Source organism: Dromiciops gliroides, chromosome 3 (assembly GCF_019393635.1).
Source record: "Dromiciops gliroides isolate mDroGli1 chromosome 3, mDroGli1.pri, whole genome shotgun sequence".
In the NCBI taxonomy this organism is placed as follows: Eukaryota; Metazoa; Chordata; class Mammalia; order Microbiotheria; family Microbiotheriidae; genus Dromiciops; species Dromiciops gliroides.
In genome coordinates this window covers 158820280-158847007 of record NC_057863.1, presented here as the reverse complement: position 1 = coordinate 158847007, position 26728 = coordinate 158820280, and the positions used below count along the sequence as shown (strand labels likewise).

The 26728-nt window shown below is 38.0% G+C and overlaps 1 protein-coding gene across 2 annotated transcripts in view; it reads right to left on the bottom strand.

The window, feature by feature from the left end:
• CLYBL (citramalyl-CoA lyase) overlaps positions 1–26728 on the bottom strand; it is a 396026-nt gene that overhangs the window by 179777 nt on the left and 189521 nt on the right. For both annotated transcript variants that reach the window (XM_043997995.1, XM_043997994.1), the window contains exon 2: positions 10073–10259. In XM_043997995.1, coding sequence (XP_043853930.1) covers positions 10073–10259 — 187 coding nt within the window. The remainder of the gene's footprint in view (positions 1–10072; positions 10260–26728) is intronic.

The following is a 26728-nucleotide window of genomic DNA, read 5'->3' as shown; positions in this document are numbered from 1 at the left end:
ATGGAAACAGCACTAAAGAAGATACAGTAATATCTACCTTGCTGCTGCATCCTAAAGGCCACTGGGTCTTTCCAACTAACCTATAGCTGTGACCTTCAGATAATGCATTTTCTCCCACTATTAGAAGATGAACTCCATGGGAACAGGGATTGTCACGTTTTTCTGTTTGTATCTCCAGAGCTTAGCACAGTGCTTAGCATAATCATTTAATAAATGTTTTTTATTCATCCTTTCATTTATTCAGTTTTTGGTCAGACTTTGCCTCACTGTCTCTGTAAAAAGCTACATTGATTCCTTCATCTTGGCTTGGATCAACTTGTCCCTTTATCTTGTACCCTCCTCTTTATCTATTGAAATCCTTTTCATTTGTCTATGATACCTTTATAGATTATCATTGCCCCAATCTTTTTTTCTCTAGCATCCACTGTCTATCAGGAAGTTCTCAAACTTTTTGGTTTCAAGAGCACTTTATACTCTTAAAAATCATGAAGTACACTGCATCTTGGGCCATCGCCAGTTGTCTTGACTTTTGTCCTGCCACTGGATTTTGATGATTCAGGAAGAGAGAGTGAAGCTGACAATTGTGCAACTCTGCCTTACTTAAATCCAATTCACACAGATGTCAAAAACATTACCTGGAATGTCACTGGCACTCCGAAAATGAAGGGCAACCCCCCACCCCAATCTGCCAAAAGCTTTTGTTTAAATGGTTTTTATCTATCAATATTTACCTTATTAGAAATTAAAATATCTTAGTATTATAATGAAAACAGTTTTGACTGCATGGAACCCACCACCTTTTGAGAATTGCTGGTCTATACTACTCAACTTAGCTGTGACATCTGTTGTTTACACTAGACAGTGTAGTAGTTTTAGAATTCTCCATCCCTTAAGCATAATCTGTTCTTACTTGTCTCTATGCCTATGCTCATGAAGCATCCTGGGGCTGAAATGTCCTGCTTCCATCTCTTTATCTCTTGAGTTCCTACCCATTCTTTAAAGCCCAATTCAAATGTCACCTCCTCCTAGGAAGCATTCCCCAACTCTCCCAGTCAAAAATGATGTCTCTCAGGCAGCTAGGTGGAACAGTGGTTAAAGCACCAGCCCTGGATTCAGGAGGACCTGAATTTCAAATCTCAGACACTTGACACTTACTAGCTGTGTGACCCTGGGCAAGTCACTTAACCCTCATTGCCCTACCCCCCAAAAATATGTCTCTCCTCTTAGAGCTCACATAACACTTTTCTTAAACCCTCTTATGCATTTATCATGTATTATTTTTCATTATAGTTATGTGTATGTGCATTATATTTCCCTTAGTAGTCTGTAAGCCCCAGGAGGACCAAAACTGTTTTATTTAAACTTTGCATCCTCCCCACCCCACCAGGGTCTCCTGAAGTGCTCTCTATGTAATAAGCCCTTAATAAATCTTTGCTGAATGAATGAATAAATCAATACTTCAATTCTATTAAATAAATGTGTTAAGTTTTTACAGTGTCCTAGGCTCCTCGTTGGGAATACAGAGACAAAAAAACGAAAACACAGTCTTCCCTCAAGGAGCTTATGTTTAATGATTCTTCTGCTTATAAATCTACCCAGCAGGATGAACATAGAGCATTTTCCTCTCACAAGTACTCATTGTATTATAATATGTCATCCTATGTCATCTCTGCATTGTTATTGAATTGTCTTGTGAAATTTGTCTCCCCACAAATTCGGCACTCAGTAAATACTTGCTGAATTTAGCTGAGTATATTTTCAGCAGGTTTTTGAAAGCATGAAAAAAACATAAAGTAAATATGTAATCACTCCCTGAAAAACCTAGTTAGATCTTGGATGCTGAAAGCCAAAAGAATGGGTTGAATTCTCATCCTATGAAATTCTATGGGAATTTTTCCAGTAAGAAGGCTGGAAAAACCCTAGGAGCAGATGGTGTTACTGATTAAAAAAACATCTTTGGCTGGCAGAATGTCAGCCCCTTCAATAAATCTGCCAAATGGTTCAAGGGCTTTCTTGGGGATAAAGGGCAGGCCTGGCACAGGACATCTACCTGAGTGTTGAACACCAAGGAAGCAACTTCCACTGGTGGCTTTTTGCTATTTAACTGTTAATTACAATCCCAATTACATATCTCATTTCTGTAACTCCCTTACCCTCCTTTAATTCATAGAATCATATATCTAGATCTGGAAAAACCCTGAGAAGTCACCTTCATTTTACAGAAGAGGAAACTGAGACCCAGAGAGGTTGACTGACTTGCCAGATACCACACAGGTAATATATAGCAGAGACAGAATTGGAATCCAAGTCTTCTGACTTCAGATCTGGGACTCTTTCCAATGTACCATGGGGCCTTCAAAGAACTTTCCCTTCTTCTTAAGCCACAGCAGAGGCAGTCCTATTTTTCTTTCTTTCTTTTTTTTTTTTTTTTTTTGCAGGGCAATGAGGGTTAAGTGACTTGCCCATGGTCACACAGCTAATAAGTGTCAAGTGTCTGAGGCTGCATTTGAACTCAGGTCCTCCTGAATCTAGGGTGGGTGTTTTATCCACTGCACTACCTAGTTGCCCCGCCCCAGTCCTATTTTGATACCTCACTTAGTCATCTGATACCTTCTTATCATTTGATGGTTTTTACCAGTGTTCAAATAGGAAAAAGACCATGACAAGCATAATATTATATAATCACAATCAAGATTTAATTTAAAAGCAGGGAGCCCCTAACCTTCCCAGCCCCCTTTCTTTATTCCCTTCAAGTGAACTCAGGCTTATGGTCTGACTAATGTGGAAAAATGTTTTACATGATTACAAATGTATAACCTATATCAGATTGCTTGCCATCTTGGGGAAGAGGAAGAGAGAAAAATCTGGTACTCAAAATCTTATTAAAAAGTCAATGTTGAAAATTGTCTTTACATGTAATTGGAAAAAATATAATGCTATTTTTTTTCTTTTTCTTTTTTTTGGGGGGATGAGGCAATTGGGGTTAAGTGACTTGCCCAGGGTCACACAGCTAGTAAGTGTTAAGTGTCTGAGGCCGGATTTGAACTCAGGTACTTCTGACTCCAGGGCTGGTGCTCAATCCACAGCACCACCTAGCTGCCCCAGTATAATGCTATTTTAAAAAAAGAGAAAGGCTTATGTTCCAAAGGCAATATGATATAATGGTTATAATGCTAGACTTAAAGTTAGGTAGATCTGGGTTTGAATTCTGCCTCAGATATTTACTAGCTGTGGGACCCTGGACAGGAAACAACTCCTCAAAACCTCAGTTAACTCATCTATAAAATGAAGTGTTTGGACTTGTAACCTCTGAGGTCCCTTTCAGTCTCTGGCCCTTGGTGCTTTTTTGGAATCCAAAAAACGAAAGGAATACTTTCTTGTTATTTCTCTTTACAACTCAGAGTCAAATGTTTAAAACAGTTGTTGTTTTTTTAATGAAACCCATGGCCCAGTCTTCTGGCCCACTACTACACTAAAATTAGACTGAACTTTATTATTTTTAAAAATCCCTGCTCAAAGGTGATAAAATAGCTGAAAACATAATAGATCTGTTGTTACAGTTGTCTTCTTAATCACCTTTTTTGAGGTGTTAATAATGTTCATGATCTTTCTCATTCTTTTAGAATCATTCTTCTTTGAGATTTCATGAAAATCAATTACTAATTAGCTTTAAAATTATGTTACCTCCAGCACATTTACTCCGTATATATTTGGTTATGTGTAGTGACTTTTCCTGACTCTTCAGAGTCTTTTATTACTCAGGCAGACTGTCTCCCAAATAAACCCCTTCTCTCTAATTTTCAATCTTTCCCTAATCAATTGCATCATTCTCTGCTCCCTATAAACCTGACTGGGTCTCTCCCATATGTAAAAAAATCTTTGCTTGACTCTAACATCCCTTCCAATGATCATCCTATATTCTTCTCTTCTTTCATAATCAAACTCTTAGAAAAATTGCATTGGATTCACTTTTTTGACTCTTCTTTTTCTGTCTTCTCAAATCCTTACACGCTGGATTTCAACCTCATCACTCAACTAAAAGTGCTTTCTCTCACACTCTTCGCCACCCCTCCTAGATACTCACTTTTCTTTGGGTTTTTGTGACATTATTCTCTGTTGGCCTATGCAACTTACTGGTTTCCTCCTCAGACTCCTTTGCTGGGGATCATTTTCTAGGTCCCAATTCCTAACTTTGGGTGTACCTGGGTCATAGGTCCTCTTCTCTTCTTTCTCTATACCCTCTCTCTATATGATTTCATCAGATTCCATGGGTTTAATTCTAATCCCTATGTAGATGGTTCCCAGAATTATATAACTAACCCTAGACTCTCCCCTGAGCTCTGGTCTCATATTGCCAACTGCCTAGTAGACATTTCCCATTGGATGTTCTATATAAATGTCAAATTCAACATGCTCAGAACAGAACTTATTCTCTTTATCCCATCCCCTAGCCAAACCCATCCCTCTTTCCATTTCTTTTCCTTATTACTTTTGAAGACAATGCCATCTTCTAGCTACCCAGTTGTAACACGTGGGAGGCATCGTTGACTCTTCACTCTTTCTCACCCCTTCAAAAACAATCATTGGTCAATCTGTCAACAAGAGTTGATTTTATCCCACATCTCTCACACCCTTCCCTTTATCTGTATTTTTAAAAGTTTCATTGATATGTTTTGATTTTACATTACAAACATTTACAGATTATTTCCACTTTAGGAGAGGTCTCTTGTAACAAAGTAAAACAGTTATGTAAAATTGGGGGCGGCTAGGTGGCACAGTGGATAAAGCACCGGCCCTGGATTCAGAAGGACCTGAGTTCAAATTCGGCCTCAGACAGTTGACACTTACTAGCTGTGTGAGCTTGGGCAAGTCACTTAACCCTCATTGCCCTTCAAAAAACAAAACAAAACAAAACAAAAAAACAAAAAAAAACAGTTATGTAAAATTAATCATAAAATGACTTCATCTAAAAGTATATGCAACATTTCACATCTGTAGCACCCCATACCTCTCTATGAAAAAAAAAGAAAACTATTTTCTCTCCCTCCCACACCCAATCTCATTAAAAAAAAGGAAAAACAAATTTCTTATAACAAATACTCATAATCAAGCAAAAGAAATTCCTTTAATGGATGTATACACAAAAATACATGGTTCATTCTGAACCTTAAATCCATCACATCTCTGTAATGGATAGCATGTTGTATTATTGGTCCTTGAGAATCATAAATAGTCATTGTATTCATCATAGTTCATCATCCCTGTATCACCATAGCTACCACCATAATTCAGACTATCATTTCCTTCTGCCTGAACTACTATGATAGTTTCATTATTGGCATTCCTTTCTCAATTCTTTTCTTACTTATCTTTGCATCTTAGAATCTTTTGTTCCTTTGAAAGTTCATATCCTAAAAAAAAAAAAAGAAAAGAAAAGAAAAAAAGGGGGGCAGCTAGATGGCGCAGTGGTTAAAGCACCAGCCCTGGATTCAGGAGTACCTGAGTTCAAATCTGGCCTCAGACACTTGACACTTACTAGCTGTGTGACCATGGGCAAGTCACTTAACCCCCATTGCCTAAAAAAAAAAAAAAAAAAAGTTCATATAATTGCCACCTACAACATAAGGTCTGTCCTGATTCATCAGAGCTCGTAAACCCCCCTGAAATACTTTGTATTTTACCGTAGAACTATTTTGTATTTTATAATATATGTATATTAGTAGATATGTATGTATGTATGTATGTATTTGTGTTTCCCCCACCCCCCTTTGTTTTGGTGGTCCCCTTAGCTATGCTCATCATGTAATCTCTCTAAAGTTAGAGAATGTTTAATTTTTGTCTCTTTGTATCCCCTAAACCTAATGGTTACTTAATAAACACTTGTTGATTTTCTATTTCCCATTTTTCAAAGTTAACAGCATGTTTAAATGGCTCAAATAGGAGTTGTAATTACATATAGTATCTCCTCATCTTTACCTTTCCTCCTAATTTGATGTCAATTTTCACTTTTGCTCTAATAAACAAATTATCTCATCACCCATAGTTGATTCTGATATTTGTATTCAGTCATTTCCTATAGGTTAGAACATAATGAATTACTTTGGGGGGGTGATAATTCAGCGTTTATCACAACCACTGTCTTCTCAAAGAAAGAATTCATGACATATTGACACAAAGTTTTTGTTATTTTTAAAACTCAGATCATATTTTCCAAAATATTTTTGCCACTTTCCCCATTTTGTCCAGCTTTCTTCATACTAAGCACAAAGGTATATGTTGATTTAGCATGGAAGATCTAGTAAGGACCTCCATAGAATTCCACTGATTTGTTCATCTTTTGAAGCAGATGTTGACACATAAGCTTCAGTTGTTTTGGTGGTCCCCTTATATAGGTTCATCATGAGCACTACAAGACAAGATAAATGTTCCACAAAATTGTGCTCTTAGGCTTATAAAACCAACTCTCCCAATTACTTTATTTGATTCTCCAAGAAGAATCTGTAAACCATTCTTCTTTATATCCTTAGATTTTATTTGTAACAAGAATACCATTTTAGATATGGTTCATTTCTTCTCACATTTGTTATATAAAAATAGAGACTGGACCTGTGATTTCCTTGATATAGGGAACTTCCAGATGAAGAAATGTCCTCCATCAATGAAGGCTGGCACTTTTTCTGTAACTTGTAGTCTAAAGGAGCTGTGTGGGCACCAAAGGTTTAAGTGACTTACTCACAGTCATAATGCCAACAAGTATCAGAGACAGGACTTAAATCCATGTCTTCCTGGTACCATGGCCAGCTCTCAAGGAACTATGCCATGCTGATTCTCTCACATTTACCATTCTAAGAGTAAAATTAATGTTTACAGATTATTAAAAAATTTGTGAATCTTAGTATTCTCTGCCTCTTTCTTGCTTTTCCTTTTTTCCTTCCTCTTCTTTCTTTCTTTCCTGTTTTCTTTCTACAAATATATCTCTCTCCTTTCCACTGCCTCCTAATCAAACAATAAAAATAAACCCTCACAACAAACATACTACCTTCTTTTCTCCCATTCTGCCATCATCACTATGGAGGGCATTATGTAATTTTATCTGTCTCATAGTTTACTATGGCAAAAAACAAAAAAATCCATTGTCTAGTGGCCAACCTGCTGCTACTGAGCCTCTTACCTAGGCTTCTCAGTGCCCTAGACATCCCTCTAAAACCTCAAGTTGCAGAACATTTACTGAATTGCATCAGTAAAGAGATTTTATTCCCTGGGAAGTTCCTTTCTCTTATGCAATCCTAGATTTGGACAAACATATGCCTAGATATAATAGCACTGATACAAATCTGGAAGGTTTACACACCAAATTCTCACACCCCTGGGAGGCAGGTGTTATTGATATCCTCATTTTACAGAAGAGGAAATTGAGGTTAAGAGATTAACTGACTTGCCCAGGGTCACATAGCTAGTAAGTGTATGAGGTAGGATTTGAACTGAGTTCTTCCTGCTTCCAAGTCCAGCATTATGTCTGCTGAGGCACCATGCTACCCCAATTATCTAGTGAGATATAGGTATATCTAGATAAGCAAATAAAACTATAGATATGTATACATACATAAGCATACATATATATGTACTAAAGAAAGCAATCTGTATATGTGTATGTGTGTGCATATGTGTATATATTTATATATGTCATTACTAAGGTAATGGATATATAAATATATATTTGACAAATATAATTTATATATAATATAATACATACTGATAAGCATGTATAATATGTAAATTAAAATATGTAAATATAATTGTAGCATATATATTGTACCTATATATGTATATATAGCATGTGTATATAATTATAGTTTATGGATCAATATCTGTGACAAAAGATGAATAAATAGCGGAATTCTATGGAGATCTTGACTAGATCCTCTATACTAGATATATTTATATGTCTAAATATATATAAGTTTTATATTTTAAACATATACGATATCATTTATACAATATACACACATATATACATGTACATATACACATACACATAGTACCCACAATACTGAGGAAGACTAGTGCTTCTACTGCCTTTTCAAGAACATGTTTTGTTCAAATGTTGTATTATCAAAAAACAACTTTTTTCTAAAGTAATTTTAATTATTTACTAATTATCCCATATATATCTTGTTTGTGTACATTTGTCTCCCCCACTAGATTGTGAGCAGATCAAGAGAAGGAAATGTCTTCTCCATCACTTAGCACAGTGTCTAGCACATAGCAGATACTTAATAAATAAAAAACTCAACTTTTAAACAATGGAAAAACTCCTCAAGGCTGAAAGTCTGAAGAAATACCTAAATTGAAACGTTCTCCTGGTTCTCCTAACATACAAATTACTCCCTTTTTTTTTTTTTGTGAGGCAATTGGGGTTAAGTGACTTGCCCAGGGTCACACAGCTAGTAAGTGTTAAGGGTCTGAGGCAGGATTTGAACTCAGGTCCTCCTGACTCTGGGGCCGGTGTTCTATCCACTGCGCCACCTAGCTGCCCCTAAATTACTCCCTTTTAAAAATACTTTCTGAAGTTCATTTCTCATTTGAATCAAACACCATTGAGGATATTGCAATACTAAGAGTCCTATGAGAACATTATTGAGGGTACTACAATAGTAAGGGCCTAAATAACTTGTTTTTATTAAATAGAAAAATTAGGTATTTTCAAATACTCAATAAAAGGTAATCTTTGATTCTGTTCCTAAAGCTGTACTTTCCCAGTTTTATTTTCTAGGAGGAATAAAGATATTTAAAACACCTTCTCAACATGCTGAGATACACAAGTTTCATCTTACTTTAGGGCAGAAAGGGACCTTAGGAACCACATATTCCAATCCTGTCATCTTATGGATAAGAAAACCAAGGTCCCAAGAGAGGAAGTGGTTTGTCCAGGTTACATAATTTGTTGGCGCCAGAGCAGGACATAGAACCTCAATATCCTATATTTATCTTAGTACTTTTTCCATTGCACCATAACACTCAGTCTCTGGAAAGTTTACTCCAGAATTCTGGAAGCACATAATTTAAATCCTAAAAGTAACACTTTGTGTAGATCTAGCAGATTAAAAGCATATAGACATAGAAAGACAACATCAGGATCTAACGTGCTATTAAATTTTCCCTTTTAAGAGAAAAGATAAATGGATACTATGTAGTATACTTTTAGCTACATCCTTCCAAGGGGGCATGCTCAGGTTTACAAACTGGGTCCCCAGGGAAGTGACTATTTCTTTAGGTTCTAGAATATCCTGTGGGTCTGAGCTCTTAAAAGCATAGTTCATGAGCCCCTACTGGTAAGCTTCCTTTTAAAAATCAGCCCCTATGCATAATTAGCTCAAAATAAAGGTATTTACTAAAATAGGTCAGTGTGAAAGTATGCACAAAAAATGACCCCTATAAACTTAGATAAGTAATTCTGCTATTAGATGCCAAGCATTATGGGGCAGGAAGTGAAAATTCCCTTCCCTTCCCTTCCCTCCTACTGCCCCTACTGCCCTTTACCATCTGGTATTAGTGAAGAGCTTATATTTCACAAAATTGTTCATAGCATTAACTCTCTCAAACTCTCAAACAATGTTGTCTTACTCCAAGCCTGGGAGTCTTTGCTACTTGATGGCTTCCAAGGTTATAGACAATTTTCAGCCAGTCAATTCTAAGATCCTCTTCCAATTAAATTGGAGAGAAATATTTTTCTACTTTGTAAGGGTCACAGGGTAATCATATTTATAGTTACACGCTGCATTAACACATTAATACATAATTACCTTTGTTATCTATCTTTTGTTTTCTGTGACTATATCAACCTTCAGGGAAAGAATTAATTGGTTAAAGGCCAACTACTTCTCCCTACATAAATTCTTAAACCTGTCTGACAACCAGCTCTCAAGTAGCAAAAGATTAGAAATCAGCAAAATGTGAATAAGTGGGGGGCAAGAATACAAAAAGTTCAAAATGCTGGCAATAGAAAACAGAATTTATTTATATTCACCCCCACGTACACCTTTCTCCTAACAAGAAATTATACCATCATTACCTTTTTGTTCATAGCCACACCATCTTCACAGTCTAACACTGCACAGTCTACATTCAGTGATGGTACTTTCTGTATTTTCTTTTCATCATTTCCAGGAACATACAGCACTGCCCTCCTGGGAGTGTACTTGTGATTAACTGAAGAACAATATCCAGTCTTGAAAACATTCACTGCCAGAGAAAGCTTCCTGCAAGGGAAATTTTTGAGTTTAGGTTCCAAATTATGTTTAATTCACTTTAAGAAGTTAAATCTTAAAAAAACAAAGAAATTATATCTTCATTTAAGTAAAACTAAAATAGAAATTGTGGGTGATTCTATTGGTGTCAAAGATCAATGAAAATTAAGAAAAATAACAGGAATAAGCAACTAAGAAAACAACTAAAATTGACTAAACTGGGGTTAAAAAATAAAGGGTATACACAATACTTTAAAAAAAAAAAAAGATGCAGTGCTAGATAGTATGACTTTTGGTCAGTGTGGCCAGAGAGAGAGAGGGAGGGAGGGAGAGAGAGAGAAAGGAAGAAAGAAAGATAGAATTATACACACACACACACATATATATATATATATAAAATGAAAGGTAATCTCAAAGGAAAAGGGGGTGGGGGAGGGGAAGGAAAGAGAAAGGAAAAGAATACTTATATAGTACCTACTCTGTCTTAGGCACTGTGCTAAACACTTTACAAATATCTCATTTGATCCTCACAACAGACTTGTGAGGTAAGTGTTGTTATTATCCCCATTTTAAAGTTGAAATAGAAGCAAAGAGAGGTTAGATAACATAGCTAGTAAGTATTTGAAGCCAGAATGGAACTCAGGCCTATAGTTTCAGGGGTTGAGATTGGGAAGGGTGAAAATTGTAAAACAGGAAAAGCCTCCTACAGAAAACCAATTTTGAGCTGCATCTTAAAGGAAGTCAGGAAAAATAAGAAGTAGAAGGGAGGGATGATAGGGAGAAGTCAGGAATTCTCAATCTCTCTTGTAATCATAAGTTTCTAGCTTGCCTGGCACCTCACTACTACTTTTCCTTGCCTTTTCCCATCTTTCTACATAGGGAATATTGTGAGAATGAAGTAAAGGATGCCTCTAAAAGCTTCTCCTTTTTGCAGATAGTCTAAAGAATTTAGGGAAGGGGCAGCTAGGTGGCACAGTGGATAGAGCACTGGCCCTGGATTCAGGAGGACCTGAGTTCAAATCCGGGCCTCAGACACTTAACACTTACTAGCTGTGTGACCCTGGGCAAGTCACTTAACCCCAATTGCCTCACCAAAAAAAAAAAAAAAGGAGAATTTAGGGAAGAGGGATTGAGAAAGTAGTGAAAATATTGGCGATATGAGAAATGGAAAATGGGAATTTCCTACATATGGCAAAGTTGGAAGAGGAGTCAAATTGCAGATATTAAAGGTGAATATAATTGGTTCAGTCTTAGAAATGTTGAGTTTGAAGAGATGGCAAGATCTCCCAGGACAGATGACTTTCCATTATAGCATAGTAGAAAGAATGTTAGACTGGAATCAGGATGTTGAAGACCTTCTACCACTCAACTCCCTCATCTGTGAAAATGAACATATTAATTAATTAATTCCCATAATATCTACCTTGCAGATAGATTGGCTGTAAAATACTTCACAACCACTAAACGCTATATAAATGTCCGTTATTACTATCATCATTAGGTCAGCTAGTTAGCTCAGTGGATAGAACACTGGATTCAGAATCAGGAAGACTCATCTTCATGAGTTCAAATCTGGCCTCAAACACTTAGAAGCAGTGTGACCCTGGGCAAATCACTTCACCCTGTTTGCCTCAGTTTCTCATTTGCAAAATGAGATGGAGAAGGGAATGGCAAACCACTCCTGTATCTTTGCCAAGAAAGCTCCAAAATGGGGTCACAGAGAGTTAGACACAATAGCAACAACTATCCCATTATCTAAAATTATAATCGTCCTTACCCCAACTCATCCTACATACAGATGCCAGAACACTTTCTCAAATTCCATTTTTATCATGTTAACTTCCCTGCCCAAGAATCAATAGTAAATTCACTATTGTCTATAGTATGAAATAAATGTGTACATATATATATACGTGTGTGTGTATCTCCAATAATACCAAATAGGCAATACAGTCATTGCCTATAATACCCAATCTTCTTTGTCTGCCCAACATGACTTCTGACTTAATGGGTAGCATCCCATCTGGAGTGTGCTGGAGCCCATTGTAAAATTTTCAGCATGAGCATTTAAACTTCAGAAATTGGCAAATGTCATAAATAAGGGCTTGACTTTGTTGACTGTCTATATTTAAGAAAGTGGTAGAGAAATGTTAATGGTGCAGATTAAACTTAAAAATATCTTGAACAGGGCAGCTAGGTGGCGTAGTGGATAGAGCACCGGCCCTGGAGTCAGGAGTACCTGAGTTCAAATCCAGCCTCAGACACTTAACACTTACTAGCTGTGTGACCCTGGGCAAGTCACTTAACCCCAATTGCCTCACTAAAAAAAAAAAAAACACAAAAAACCCCAACTTGAACATATATTTTATATCCTTGGAGAGTCAGTTATGAAACATTTACCAACACACTCCTGTCTCCCACTAATTCATCAACTTAATTCTTTGTTGGCCTTCCTACAAAAATACTGTTACAATAAATAATTGAATTGAATGCATAATGCATTCCTTTTCTTCATTTTCTTTGTAAACTTCTTTTCCCTTAACTCTAATCATGGAATCATTGATTTAGAGCCAGAAGGGACCTAAGAGACCATTTAGGGTTGGACTAAAGGAACCATGCAGGTGAGGAAACTGAGGCTGGAGAGGTTAAGTGATTTGTTCAGAATCACCCAACTAATAAGTCTCTGACATAGGATATGAAACCAAGTACTCCCGATCCTGAGTCCAGTTCCCTATACCCATTTTCCCTTCTCTTTGTCAAGCTATAGACTTCTTCCCAACCTCTCCCCAAAGTCTTTTAGAAAATCCCCAAATGCCAATTGCAGTTCTGGTAGTAAACCAAAGAAAGTTGCTCAGAGTAGAAGTTGTGAAATATGACTTTCAGCATAACATTTTTTTGCAACTTTGTGATTCCTTGGATTGAGCTTTTCTCTCCTGGAAAGAACCATCAAGGAGATCAGTCAATTGATGACTCGGGCCACTAATCCTCCTACAAAACCTAATACCATGCTTGGAACACAGTGGATGCATTATAAATGTAGACTGCTGGTCAGATATTACTTAGGAGCTAAGCCATAGGCATTTCTATCATATATGATCTGCTAGAAATGAAATCAAAATTTTGTCCCTTCCAAATCAACTTGGGAGAATTCACAAAGGCTGTTACTTCATGCAATAGCAGCCACATTTGATGGCATTAGGGAGCAAACCAGGGTGACATCAGTGAGGCTGTTAGACAGGAATTGAATGTCTTCTTTTGTGGCATTTCTTATATTCCCTTTTCACTTTCCTGGTAGAAAGGAGCTTTGTTTTCCCCAGAGTGGGGCTGGGCTTTCTCTTCTTTTTATCAGTCAAGTCTGCTCCCAAGGAAAGAAGGAATTTCCCGGGTGTCTTCTTGGATATAAGACGCCTGTTCTCTACTGCATCATGGACCTTGTTTTTATGCTGATAATCTTGGGGAGAAGAGAAGCCTAACACTGCTGATTGGGGGAATCAGCCAGGGGTCTGGGCATGTGCTCAAGGCCAATAGGAGTTTTATATAAGAACATGAGTTTGAAGGCAAGTGTGTAACCAAGAGATCGATCCAACTTACCTTTCTAAACTCATCACCCACTACTCTCTCTACAATCCAGCCAAGCTGGCCTTTTCTCTGTTCCTCACACAAGGCCCTCCATCTCCCCATGCCTTTGCACTATCTCCCTTGCCTAAAACGGACTCTTTCCTCATCTCTGCTTCTTAGAATTCCTAGTTTTCCTTCAAGCTCAGATGAAGCCCCACAACAAGCCTTTCCTAAACCAGTTGCTAGTGCCCCAACCCAATTTTCCTATATTAAAGCACATACAAAACATTTACAAAAATAAATAGACGGTTGGGGCAGATAGGTGGTGTAATGGACACTTGACACTAGCTGTGTGACCCTGGGCAAGTCACTTAACCCTCATTGCCCCACAAAAAACCAAAAACAAACAAAAAACCCAATAAATAAATACAAGGTTTATTGACACATTTATTTTGTATACATATGCTTTTAAATGTTCTTAAATGTACATGCTGTCTTCTCCAAAGGAATTAAGAGCCTTGAGAGTAGGAGCTATTCAATTTCTATCTAAATACTTCTAGCAACTAGTCCCTGGTACTTACCAGTAGCTTAATAAATGTGTGTTGATTGACTCCATAAAGGAAGAGGACAGGCAAAAAATAAGGGCCAAAATCCAAGATTAGACAGCCCATGTAACTACCAATGAGTAGCTACTCAATGAGTTCAAGTGACCAGGCCCTTATTCAAAGAACTATAAAGTATAATCGCTGCGGGTGTTAAATCTTTTTAAAATTTAGGAGAGAAGGAAAAGTGCCAGTACTTAAGAAAGGAAAAAAACCTCATGATCTTCCATTTAAAAAATAAAAAAGAAGAGAGTAGAATCTGCAAAGGTCAGTGTTGTTGAGTCGTTTTTCAGTTGTGTCCGACTCTTTGTGACCCCCTTTGGGGTTTTCTTGATAGAGATATTGGAGTGGTTGGCCATTTCCTTCTCTAGCTCATTTTACAGATGAAGAAACTGAAACAAACAGGGTTAAGTGACTTGCCCAGGGTCACACAGCTAGCAAGTGTCAGAGGCTGGATTTGAACTTGGGTCTTCCTGACTCTAGGCCTGGAACTCTGTCCACTGTGCCACCTCCCTTCCTGATCAGAAGGTTTGAGTTCTTTTGTAGAATTGGAAGACTGAGCATGGAATTTTGCAGATGCTATCAGACACAGTACAAGTGTTGATTGTTTTTATAAACAATTTTTTTCTTTTTATATCTTTGTTACCAGGTAAAACTTTTCCCTCTCCCTCCCTTTTTAGGGGAGAGGGAAGGAATGTAACTAGAAATTATTATTATTAAAAATAAAAGGCACTTATAAAAAATAAAGATTTAAATGAAACAAACAAAATCAAAGGGAATAGGTGACACTTCAAGAGCCAAAGTTGCTCTGTTAGGAGGGTTGATGCCAGGCTAGCCTTTTTTTGATAGGGTTATTAGACTGGTAGATCAGGGGAATGCCATAAATACTATATGCCTAGCTTCCAGCAAAGACTTCAATAGTGTCTTCTTATCCTTGTACACAAGATGTAAAGTTGTGGTTTAGATGATTATACAATATGGTGGATTTAGAAAAGTCCAAAGGACAAGACCCAAAGTGTAGTCATTAATAGCATGATTTTAAGTCACAGAAAGGTTTTTCACAGAGTGACCTAGGGCAGAGGTATCAAACTCAGGGCTACAAAACTCCTAACCACCTAACCAGATTAAACTATAATTCAGAAATGTATAATAAAATAAATTGTAAAATACAACACAACATAGATAATGTTAATCTGTGGTTTTCTAAGTCAATATGTGGGTAGTTAGGTGGTACAGTAGATAGAGCACTGGTGCTAAAGTCAAGAAGACCGGAGTTCAAATCTAGCCTCAGACACTTACTAGCTGTGGGACCCTGGGCAAGTCACTTAATCCCTATCTGCCCCAGTTCCTCATCTGTAAAATGGGGACACACTAGAGATAGAAATGACAAACCACTTCAGTATCTTTACCAAGAAAGCCCCATAGACAAAGTCTATGGGATCATTAAGAGTAAGACATCACCAAAAAAAAAAAAAAAAGAGTAGCACATGCCTGAACAACAAAAGACAATATATAGCCCCACAAGGATCCATTTTTATTTGAGTCACGCCAGCAATCTAAGGATCTAGACATAGGACCAAAGTGATAGATTACAAAGGAATTTTGCACATGGGAGGCATGGGTGAAGAAAAATCTTTACCAAGTATATCAGGGCCGAGAGAACAAGACAGGTATGCTTCCAGTAACTTAGTGCTATTTAACATTGTTATCAGTTAGTTAGGTGAAAGCGTACCTAGTATATTTATCAAATCAAATTATGATAACATAAGAAACTGGAAGTAACATCTAATACAGCTGAATGTTTTTGCATCCCTAGCTGTTAACACAGTGCCTGGTAAGTGCATAATCAATATTTTCATTCATTCATTCATCCATCCATCCATCCATCCATCTATCCATCCATTCATTCATATATACATCAATCACTTTAAGTATAAAGGGATGATTAGCCCTAAGAATATAAATCTTAAGAGGGACAAGATAACTGTTTTAAGTATCTCAAGATCTGTCATATGGTAGGAGAGATTAGACCCATTCTGTTTGGCTCAGAGGGCAAGTATAGTATGAGTGGAGAGATTTAGGCTTGAAGTAAAGAAACACTTCTTCATTTCATCAGAGCAATACCAAAATGTAATGCCTGGGGGGTAGTCAGTTCCCCCTCACTGGAGGTTTGCAAATGGAAGTTATGTGACTATTTGTTGAGTATGGCTTCTACAATTCTCTCCAACATAGGGTGAGGTCAGTCCTTAGTAGAAGGTCCAGAGAACAGGTGGTTGAGTTTAAAAATAAGTTAAGGAATATTTAAGATAAGAACAGTCATGTTCTTATCTTAAAGACTGGGGTGGAGGGAGAGAAAAGCTCTGAGCCAAGAGTCACTCTCTGTTCCTCGGGCTGTTTAAAAATCTGTTCTATGTGTTACTTGTGTACAGCCCTCAATATTTGGTTTGAATACAATTCCAGTAGGTGGCAAGAAATAACTTATTTTATTTTATCTTACATATTTGAAGTTAGGGCCTCTTGATATTCAGCATGTAAATTTATTCAAACAATATGCAAAACAACGTCTTTGGATTATCTGGGGAAAAAATATCTGGTAGCCTTATGGTGGGTCCTCTCTCTAGGGGATTTTTTCTGTAGTTTAGATGTCCTCTGTCAGGTCTATGGGTCCTGTCAGATGAAGGAGGACCCTTCTTCCTTGTGTTTGTCTCAACTCTTCCCTTCATCATCTCTTTCCTTCCTTCACTGAGCCTGTTTTGCTGGCACAATCAGTGAAACAAGTTCAATATCACTTAATGTCATAGGTTTGGCTATAAAGAAAATTCCATCAAATGAATAATTTTCTGTTAACTGGGAATCTGAGAATCAGAGCTGGAAAGAGCCTTAAAGGTCAGCTAGTCTAACTCCTTCCTTTTACAAATATGGAAGTGGGGGCAGCTAGATGGCACAGTGGTTAAAGCACCGGCCCTGGATTCAGGAGTACCTGAGTTCAAATCCGGCCTCAGACACTTAACACTTACTAGCTGTGTGACCCTGGGCAAGTCACTTAACCCCCATTGCCCTGCAAAAAATAAAAAAAATAAAAAACAAATATGGAAGTGGAAAAACCTGGGAAGTAAAGGGATTCTGAGGCAGTCCAGCAGAATTCAAACCCAGGGCCTACATTAAACCCAGGTCGTCTAATATAGAAAGCACTTTCCACTGCATTTCAAGGCACCTCAGGCTTATCTGTGGCACCCTGGGTATAATAAAATAACAATCAAGATTGTAGCAGATCTTGAGGCAGCTAGGTGGTGCAGTGGATTCAGGAGGACCTGGGTTCAAATCTGGTCTTTGGACACTTGACACTTACTAGCTGTGTGACTCTAGGCAAGTCACTTAACCCTCATTGCCCCACAAAAAAAACCTTTTTAATTAAAAATAAAGATTGTAACAGATCTTTTAAAATCACATTTAAAGCAATAAGATTTAGATAAAACATTAAGATTAACTGAAAATAAACAATAACAACAATATTTAACGGGTCAATAGACTATCAGCAATTTACTAGATTGTGCATTCTGTTCCAAAGCTATTTAACTGATGATTAGGTAGTCATAATTAGGTGACTCATTAAAGGCTATACACATATCAAAGCAGGAGGTTTTTAAGCCTGAGAAAGGGCTGAGTATTGTCATTTGGCATTTATGGGAATATAAAATAGGGATTGGATCTGTGGTTTTACTAGCATAAGGAATTCCTAGATTACCCAAACTTCCTCTTTTACTGGTACTTCCTTTGCAATTTAGAGGTTTAAAAAGCTGCTTAGAGTACTGAGATGTTAAAAATCTTACCCAGTGGGGCAGCTAGGTGGCACAGTAGATAAAGCACCGGCCCTGGATTCAGGAGTAACTGAGTTCAAATCCGGCCTCAGACACTTGACACTTACTGCCTGTGTGACCCTGGGCAAGTCACTTAACCCCAGCTGCCTCACCAAAAAAAAAAAAAAAAAGGAAAAAAAGAATCTTACCCAGTGTCACGCAGTCATCCTGGGTCAGAAGTTGGATTTGAGCCTAGGTTTTCTTGCCTCTAAAGCCTACTCTTTATGGACTATACAATACTATCTCTCATTGTCAAAGAAGCTAAAATATCCATAATAGGAGGAGCTGATCACCCCAGAAAGTACAAGATGATGGGTACAAGATAGTGGCAAAAAATGTTTAACTTCAGGGATGGTGTTTACAAAGTGAGTAGGGTTTGTTTCAGGCTTTCTTCAGGCCCTCCCCAAAAGTATCTGTCAATTTGTTAGAAGGGAAATCCAGTAATCAGGCTTCCTGGATGCCAAATGTAAAGAAGCAGTTGACCTTAGCACCTAGTTATCAAGAATAATCTGTTTCCAGAGGAACCAACCAAATGGACCAATTTGCTGGAGATAAGGGAAGGAAGTAGTGCTACTTCTTTATCAGTGGTCTCATGGTAGCCTAGTGGAAGATTCGTCTGTGGTCTTTAAAAAGGGTCAAGAGAAATAATTTCTGCAAGCATCTTAATAAAAGGATAGTCATTTGGCCATCTCTCTTAGACCAAAGACACCTCATGGCAGTGGGCTCACAGTTTATATGCCCTTGGAAGAGCAAATGTTCCTTAGGGTGGCAATGAACTCTGTTGGTTAATAATTAATGAGAAAACAAATATTACCATGAGAGACTGGGCTATATTACAATGAGGGCCTTGGAATACTTTGGATCACCCAAACCTTGGTCAAAGAGACATCAATTTCCATATCACCTGTCTGACAAAAAGGAGGATCCATATTTTCCCAGACCTGTCTGAACAAACACAATGAGCAGGAATGCACCCATTAGCCCAAACTTAGAATTTCTTTTTACTGTCTTTGATTAGTTCTCATCCATCCTGGCTAGCTAAGTTATTTTTTTTGTTTTGTTTTGGTTTTTTTGCAAGGCAATGAGGGTTAAGCGACTTGCCCAGGGTCACACAGCTAGTAAGTGTCATGTGTCTGAGGCTGGATTTGAACTCAGATCCTCCTGAATCCAGGGCCAGTGCTTTATCCACTGTGCCACCTAGCTGCCCCACTGGCTAAGTTTTTGTTTTTGTTTTTTTTTTTTAAATGAGGCAATTGGGGTTAAGTGACTTGCCCAGGGTCACACAGCTAGTAAGTGTTAAGTGTCTGAGGCTGGATTTGAACTCAGGTACTCCTGACTCCAGGGCCGGTGCTCTATCCACTGCGCCACCTAGCTGCCCCTTGGCTAAGTTTTTTAGGAAAATTTCCCACACTGGTTGATTTCTGGAAGTACTCAATACAATAATTAGTTATTAATCAAGAAAGAAATAATAATTTCTCTCACCTCTTTTTTTCCCAAAAGATGGAGGTGTCTTTCTTGATACTTGCTTTAGCCACAATTTTTGTTTCTTGCTTCATGACATAAAATCCAAGTGCAAAAATTCCTAGTTGTAGGTATGTTGGCCCAATTTCGTGGTATGTGGCTATGGATAGCCATGTGCTAAGTTTTGCAGTATGTAACATCACTACTACTCACCATCACTCAGCATCTGATGGAATCTCATCCTGATGAACCATACATATGACCATATTCCCTCCAAATTAAGAAAGGCCGAGGAGCTTCCTGCAGCACTCAAGTGTCTGAGAGTGGAGCAATCAACCACTTGGAGTTATATTGGGGAGGAGACAGGAGATGTAGTATTATGGGAATAATAAGGATCATAGCCTATAGATATATGTGAGGCAGCATGGAATAGAGATAGGATGGATAGATAAATGATAGATAAAATAAATGGACAGATAGATGAAATGGATGGATAGATAGATGAGATAGATGGCTAGAGATATGCCTAGAAAGAAGATAAATTAGATATATAGATAGATAAGACAGATGAATAGAGAAGATAGATGGGATAGATGGATTGAGATAGGTAGATAAGATAGGTAAAACAGATCAATAAGACAGATGGAGATAGATAGGATAAATGGGTAGGTAGATAAGATAGATGGATAGATAGAATAGCTGGACCGAGAGAGAAGATATACATAGAAATAAGGGTCAGTGATGGATAGAAATAAGATATATTGGATAGATAGTTGAGATGGGTGGATAAAGAAGATAGATGAAATAAATATATAGAGATAAGTAGATAAGATGGACTGACAGACTAGATAGATAAGAAAATAGATCTTTTTTTTTTTTTGGTAGGGCAATGAGGGTTATGTGACTCTCCCAGGGTCACACAGGTAGTAAGTGTCAAGTGTCTGAGGTCAGATTTGAACTCAGGTCCTCCTGAATCCAGGGCCAGTACTTTATCCACTGTACCACCTAGCTGCCCCAAGAAGATGATAGATCATATAAGTAAGTGTTGTGGGGAAAATAGGTAGAAGGTTTGGGATAGGGGTAGGGGCTGGGGGGTTGGGGTCCTTAGGAATTCCTCTTTAAAGAATTCCACCCTCTTGCACACAAATCCAATATAATAAGATAATAGTTTATTTAGGGGCTGGGGAAGGGAAACCAAGAGAGAAATCCTTGGACTCCTTCTCATGGGGAGAAGGCATGGCACAGAGTGTGGTTTTGAGATACCAATCTCCTCAAGCAGGAGACAGGCAGATACTTTTATAGAGGACTGATGGGGGTGATCATCTGACTGTGGAAAGTTCCCTTATTGAGGGAGGGCCATCCCCCACTGGTGGTGGCTGGGGGAATTGGGTGAGGGGTAGCTGTGGATCTCTCAAGCCATCTCTCTCCTCCTCCTACCACAAATGCAGCAGCGACACCTAATCTTATCTCCCCAGGGGTGGGGGAGACTGGAATGAAGGTGATGGTCCCCGAGCTAGCTCAGTCCTGATCAGGTTCCACTTATCTCTTTAGGTGTGTCTGTGGGGGCCACATATTGACTTTGTTTTAAAATGTATTATTATCTATTTGTTTACTTAATATCAAATTAGTTATCTATTTAAAATTTATTATATTTTTATTTATTTTGTTAAATATTTCCCAATCATATTTCAATCTGGTTCAGCTTGTACTCAGAAATGTTTTGGGCCTTGTTTGATAACTTCTTTAGACAATTCTCAAGGACCGTAAGTTACAGAAAAGACACCAAACTTGCACTGATAGAATTTCACCTGGGAACTCCTTATATTTTAAATATTATATATTATATATACACATACATCATGGAATAGTAGATTAAAGGATAGAATGCTAGACCTGACATTCAAAAGACCTGGGTTCAAGTCCTACTTCAAACACTTACTAACTGTGTGACCCTAAGTTGATAGTCTCTAAAATTATGGTCCTGTGGATCCTATAACTGTGAAAGGAAGTGTGCTGGTATAACAGAACAATTTATTTGGAGTCAGGAAAACTTGGGTTTGTTGTGTCAGCAAAGAAAGCACTCACCCCCAGTATAATCATGGATTCCTGAACATTAAAATCTAACCTCACTCATCACTTCCTTCAAAGTCTCCCACTTTTTTTTTCTAAAATCAGTCCTGGGTACCTTCTGAACACATTTTATTATCTTCAAAATACTCTTAGGAGTAATTATCCTCAGGCAAAATTATTATTATTGGATATTTGTACAGCTTAATTGCAAACAGAATTCTCATACAAATTGCTTTTTTGCCAAATCTTCTCTTATAAACTATTTATATAGAAAACCCTGGGAATAAAATGAACTGTTAATAGTGGAAGGTTTAAAATTATATTATTAGTGTAGAAAATACAGGAGGTAGAAAAATAACAGAAAAGACAAATGCAGCACTAGATCCAAATCTGTGGCTCCTGCAGCTATGGAAAGTATGATTTTAAAAACTAAACCCAACATTTTCTAGTAGCTATAGAAAACAGTTAAAATAAATATGCTTTGGGGGCGGCTAGGTGGCGCAGTGGATAAAGCACCGGCCCTGGATTCAGGAGGACCTGAGTTCAAATCCGGTCTCAGACACTTAACACTTACTAGCTGTGTGACCCTGGGCAAGTCACTTAACCCCCACTGCCCCGCAAAAAATAAATAAATAAATAAATAAATATGCTTTGGCAAAATTATTAAGTAGACAAAATTAAATTTTCAAAATCTCCCGTCTATTTTCCTGAGCCTGCCCCATACCTTTCCAATCTTCTTGTATCTGATACTACCCCCTCCTCCAGGTACCCTATGATGCTGGCCTTTTTTATGTTCCTCCTACAAGACACTGCCTCTCCAGACTCCTGTGCTTGGAATGTTCTTCTCCTCTTCTCTGCCTCCTGTCTTCCTTCAAGTCCCAACTAAATTCCCACCTTTTTTTTTTTTTTGGAGGCAATTAGGGTTAAGTGACTTGCCCAGGGTCACACAGCTAGTAAGTTTCAAGTGTCTGAGGCCAAATTTGAACTCAGGTACTCGTGAGTCTAAGGCCAGTGCTTTGTCCACTACGCCACCTAGCTGCCCCAAATTCCCACCTTCTATAAGAAGGCTTTCCTCATCCTTAATGCTAATGCCTTTCTCGTTGACTAGTTCTACTTTATCCTGTCTATATCTTATTTGTACATGTTTGTTTGTATTTTGTCCCTCCATAGTCAGACTCTGGACTCTTTGAAAAGAACTTTCTTTTACCATTTTTTTTTTTGCAGCCCCAGTGCTTAGCACAGTTCCTAATGCACAGTAGGTACTTAATAAATGTTTATTCACAGATTGTCTCCTATACCATGGTATTCCCTCACACCCTTCAGACATTTAAATAAAACTCTTCATCCAAGCTTCCTGAGAACTTAAATTTTAGAGCTGAAGATGAACTAGTCCAATTCTCATTTTACAGATGAGTAAATGGAGACCCAGAAACATGAAGTGATTTGCCCAAGGTCACACTGGGAGTTGTTTGCTCCTTGTTTTCTTTTTTCTTTTTTTTTGGGGTGGGGGCGCGAATGGGGGTTAAGTGACTTGCCCAGGGTCACACAGCTAGTAAGTGTCAAGTGTCTGAGGTCAGATTTGAACTCAGGTACTCCTGAATCCAGGGCCGGTGCTTTATCCACTGCGCCACCTAGCCACCCCCTTTGCTCCTTGTTTTCAAAGAGGCCCAATGACATCATGGGGTTGTACAAAGTAGATTTAAGTGAGGCAGAATTGCACAAAGTCATCAGCCATGGAAAAAAGTCAACATCCCAATGAGGTAGGCAGTGCAAGTATTATTCCCATTTTATAGATGATGACACTCAGCGTCTCAGAGAATATAAATGACTTTTCCAAGAGCACCCAGTTGATAGTTAAATGGTAGAGCCAGGCATTCAATTTAGATCTTGTGAAGAGCCTCTTTGTAAGCTTTATAAATTATCATTCCTGAACTAAGTTTTATGATCTGGACATAGAATCACCAGAATCCTACTTTTCACATAATCCAACCCCTATTTGAAGCATAAATCACTTCTACAACATCCCTGACATGTGGAAATCTGGTCTCTGGTTGAACACCTCATATGATGGAGAGCACAGTCTCTAACAAGGTAATTAATTCACAATATTTCAGATGGTATGAAATGTTCAAAAAAATCTAAGTTCTCTGCCCTGGGTTAAATTACAACCCCCTTTCCAGATTCATCATTCAAGTCTAGTTAAAAGATGGGGAAAGTATGTAAACCTTGCTTTGGAAATAGTTAACTTTCTTCTTTTGTATAATCCCTTTGTAAAGAATTTGTGGTTTACAAATATTCACTGAAAATAAACAAACAAACAAAACCAATACATGTGGGGCAGCTAGGTGGTACAGTGGATAAAGCACAGGCCCTGGAGTCAGGGGGACCTGAGTTCATATCTGACCTCAGACACTTGACACTTACTAGCTGTGTGACCCTGGGCAAGTCACTTAACTCCAATTGCCTCACCAACCCCCCCCCTCCCCACCAAAAAAATACACACTTTCTGTACACCTTGTAAAAACAGGGTTTTATTTTGATAAATACAGATAGCAATTTTTTGTCTGTTCAAGCTTGTTAAAATGGCAATTCCACCTGGAATATTTTGTCTTTTATTTATTTATTTGTTTGTTTGCTTATTTATTTATTTAAGTTTTCAACCTTTGTTTAGATAAGATTTCAAATTTCAAATTTTTTCTCCCTCCCTCCCTCCCCTCTTTGCCCCCCTCCCCTAGACAGCAGGTAATCTGGTATATAACATTAAACATATTTCTGCATTAGTCATGTTATACAAGAAGAATCAGAGCAAGAAGGAAAAACCTCAAAAAAGAAAAACAACAGCACCAAAAACAAAAGAGATAGTATGGTCCAATCAGAATCCATATCCCACAGTTTCTTTTTTTTTTTCTGGATTTGGAGAACCTTTTTCATCATGAGTCCTTTGGAACTTTCTTGTACCATTGGATTGGTGAGAAGAATCTAGTCTATCACAGTTGATCAACACACAATGTTGATGATACTGTGCACAATATTCTCCTGGTTCTGCTCATCTCACTCATCATCAGCCCATGCAAGACCCTCCAGGTTTCTCTGAACTCCTCCTTCTCATCATTTCTTACAGCACAATAGTATTCCATTACATTCATATACCACAACTTGTCCAGCCATTCCTCAATTGATGGGCATCCCCTCAACTTCCAATTCCTTGCCACCACAAAAAGAGCAGCTATAAATATTTTTGTACATGTGGGTCCTTTTCCCTTTTCCCTGATCTCTTTGGAAAAAAGACCCAAAAGTGGTATTGCTGGGTCAAAGGGTATGCACAGCTTTATAGACCTTTGGGCATAATTCCAAATTGCTCTCCAGAATGGTTGGATCAGTTCACAGCTCCACTAAACAATGCATTAGTGTTCCAATTTTTCCACAGCTTCTCCAACATTTATTATTTTCCTTTTTTGTCATTTTAGCCAATCTGATAGGTGTCAGGTGGTACCTCAGAGTTGTTTTAATTTGCATCTCTCTAATCATTAGATATATAGAGCATTTTTTCATATGGGAATAGATAGCTTTGATTTCTTCATCAGAAAACTGCCCACCTTCCTGTGCATTTTTTTTCATTATTTCCCTTGACATTCTTGACTTTTTGTTTTTCCAGATGAATTTTGTTATTATTTTTTCTAGCTCTATAAAATAATTTTTAGGTAGTCTGATTGGTATAGCACTGAATAAGTAAATTAATTTAGGTAGAATTGTCATTTTGGGGGCAGCTAGATGGTGCAGTGGATAGAGCACCGGCCCTGGAGTCAGGAGTACCTGAGTTCAAATCCAGCCTCAGACACTTAACACTTACTAGCTGTGTGACCCTGGGCAAGTCACTTAACCCCAACTGCCCCGCAAAAAAAAAAAAAAAAGAATTGTCATTTTTACTATATTAGCTCTGCCTATCCATGAGCAATTGATATCTTTCCAATTATTTAGATCTGATTTGATTTGTGTGAAAAATGTTTGGTAATTGTGTTCATAGAGTTCCTGGGTTTGTCTTGGCAGGTAGACTCCCAAGTATTTTATATTATCTACTGTTACTTTAAATGGAATTTCTCTTACTATCTCTTACTGCTGGACTATGTTGGTCATGCATAGAAATGCTGATGATTTATGTGGATGTATTTTATATCCTGCTACTTTGCTAAAGTTGTTAATTGTTTCAAGTAATTTTTGAGTTGATTTTCTAGGATTCTCTAAGTATACCATCATATCATCTGCAAAGAGGGATAGTTTTGTTGGAATATTTTTTCTTAATCCCAAGAGATGGTATAGATTGAAAACAAAAATAATGTTTCCCCACAGTTTCTACAAATTCACAAGAATAGGTAGGTTCCTAGTGGGCAAAGAACTGCAACTAGAATCAGAGTACTGGGTTCAAATTCCAGTTCTTCCGCTTAGTACCTGTGGGACCTTGGGCAAATCACTTTGATTCTCTTGTCCTCAGTTCTCTCGCTTGAACCTACATAAAATCAAAGATCTACAACTAGGAGAGCCCTCGGAGGCCATTTAGTCTAGATCTGATATTTTACAGCTGTGGTTAAGTGATTTGGCCAAGGTCATCCAGGTAGTAAATGGATCTCCAAAGTCCCTTCCAGTTCTAAATCTATCACCCCAGTGCTTAGCACAGTTCCTGGCACACAATAGGTGCTTAATAAATGTTTATTTATTGACTGACTGATCCCAAGATGTTATTCATTGGGGGGGGGGACTATACCCTTGAGGCTGTCATGGAAGACAGACAGGTCCTTCCTACAAAGGTCCATTTGTAATGATTGGAATGACGCCACCTGCTGGAGACTTACTGTAGAAGAGTTCTGCCCACGAAGTGAAGGTCTTTGAGGGCAAGACCAGGAGTCTTTTCTTTGGCATCAGGAAGTGACGTTGGGTA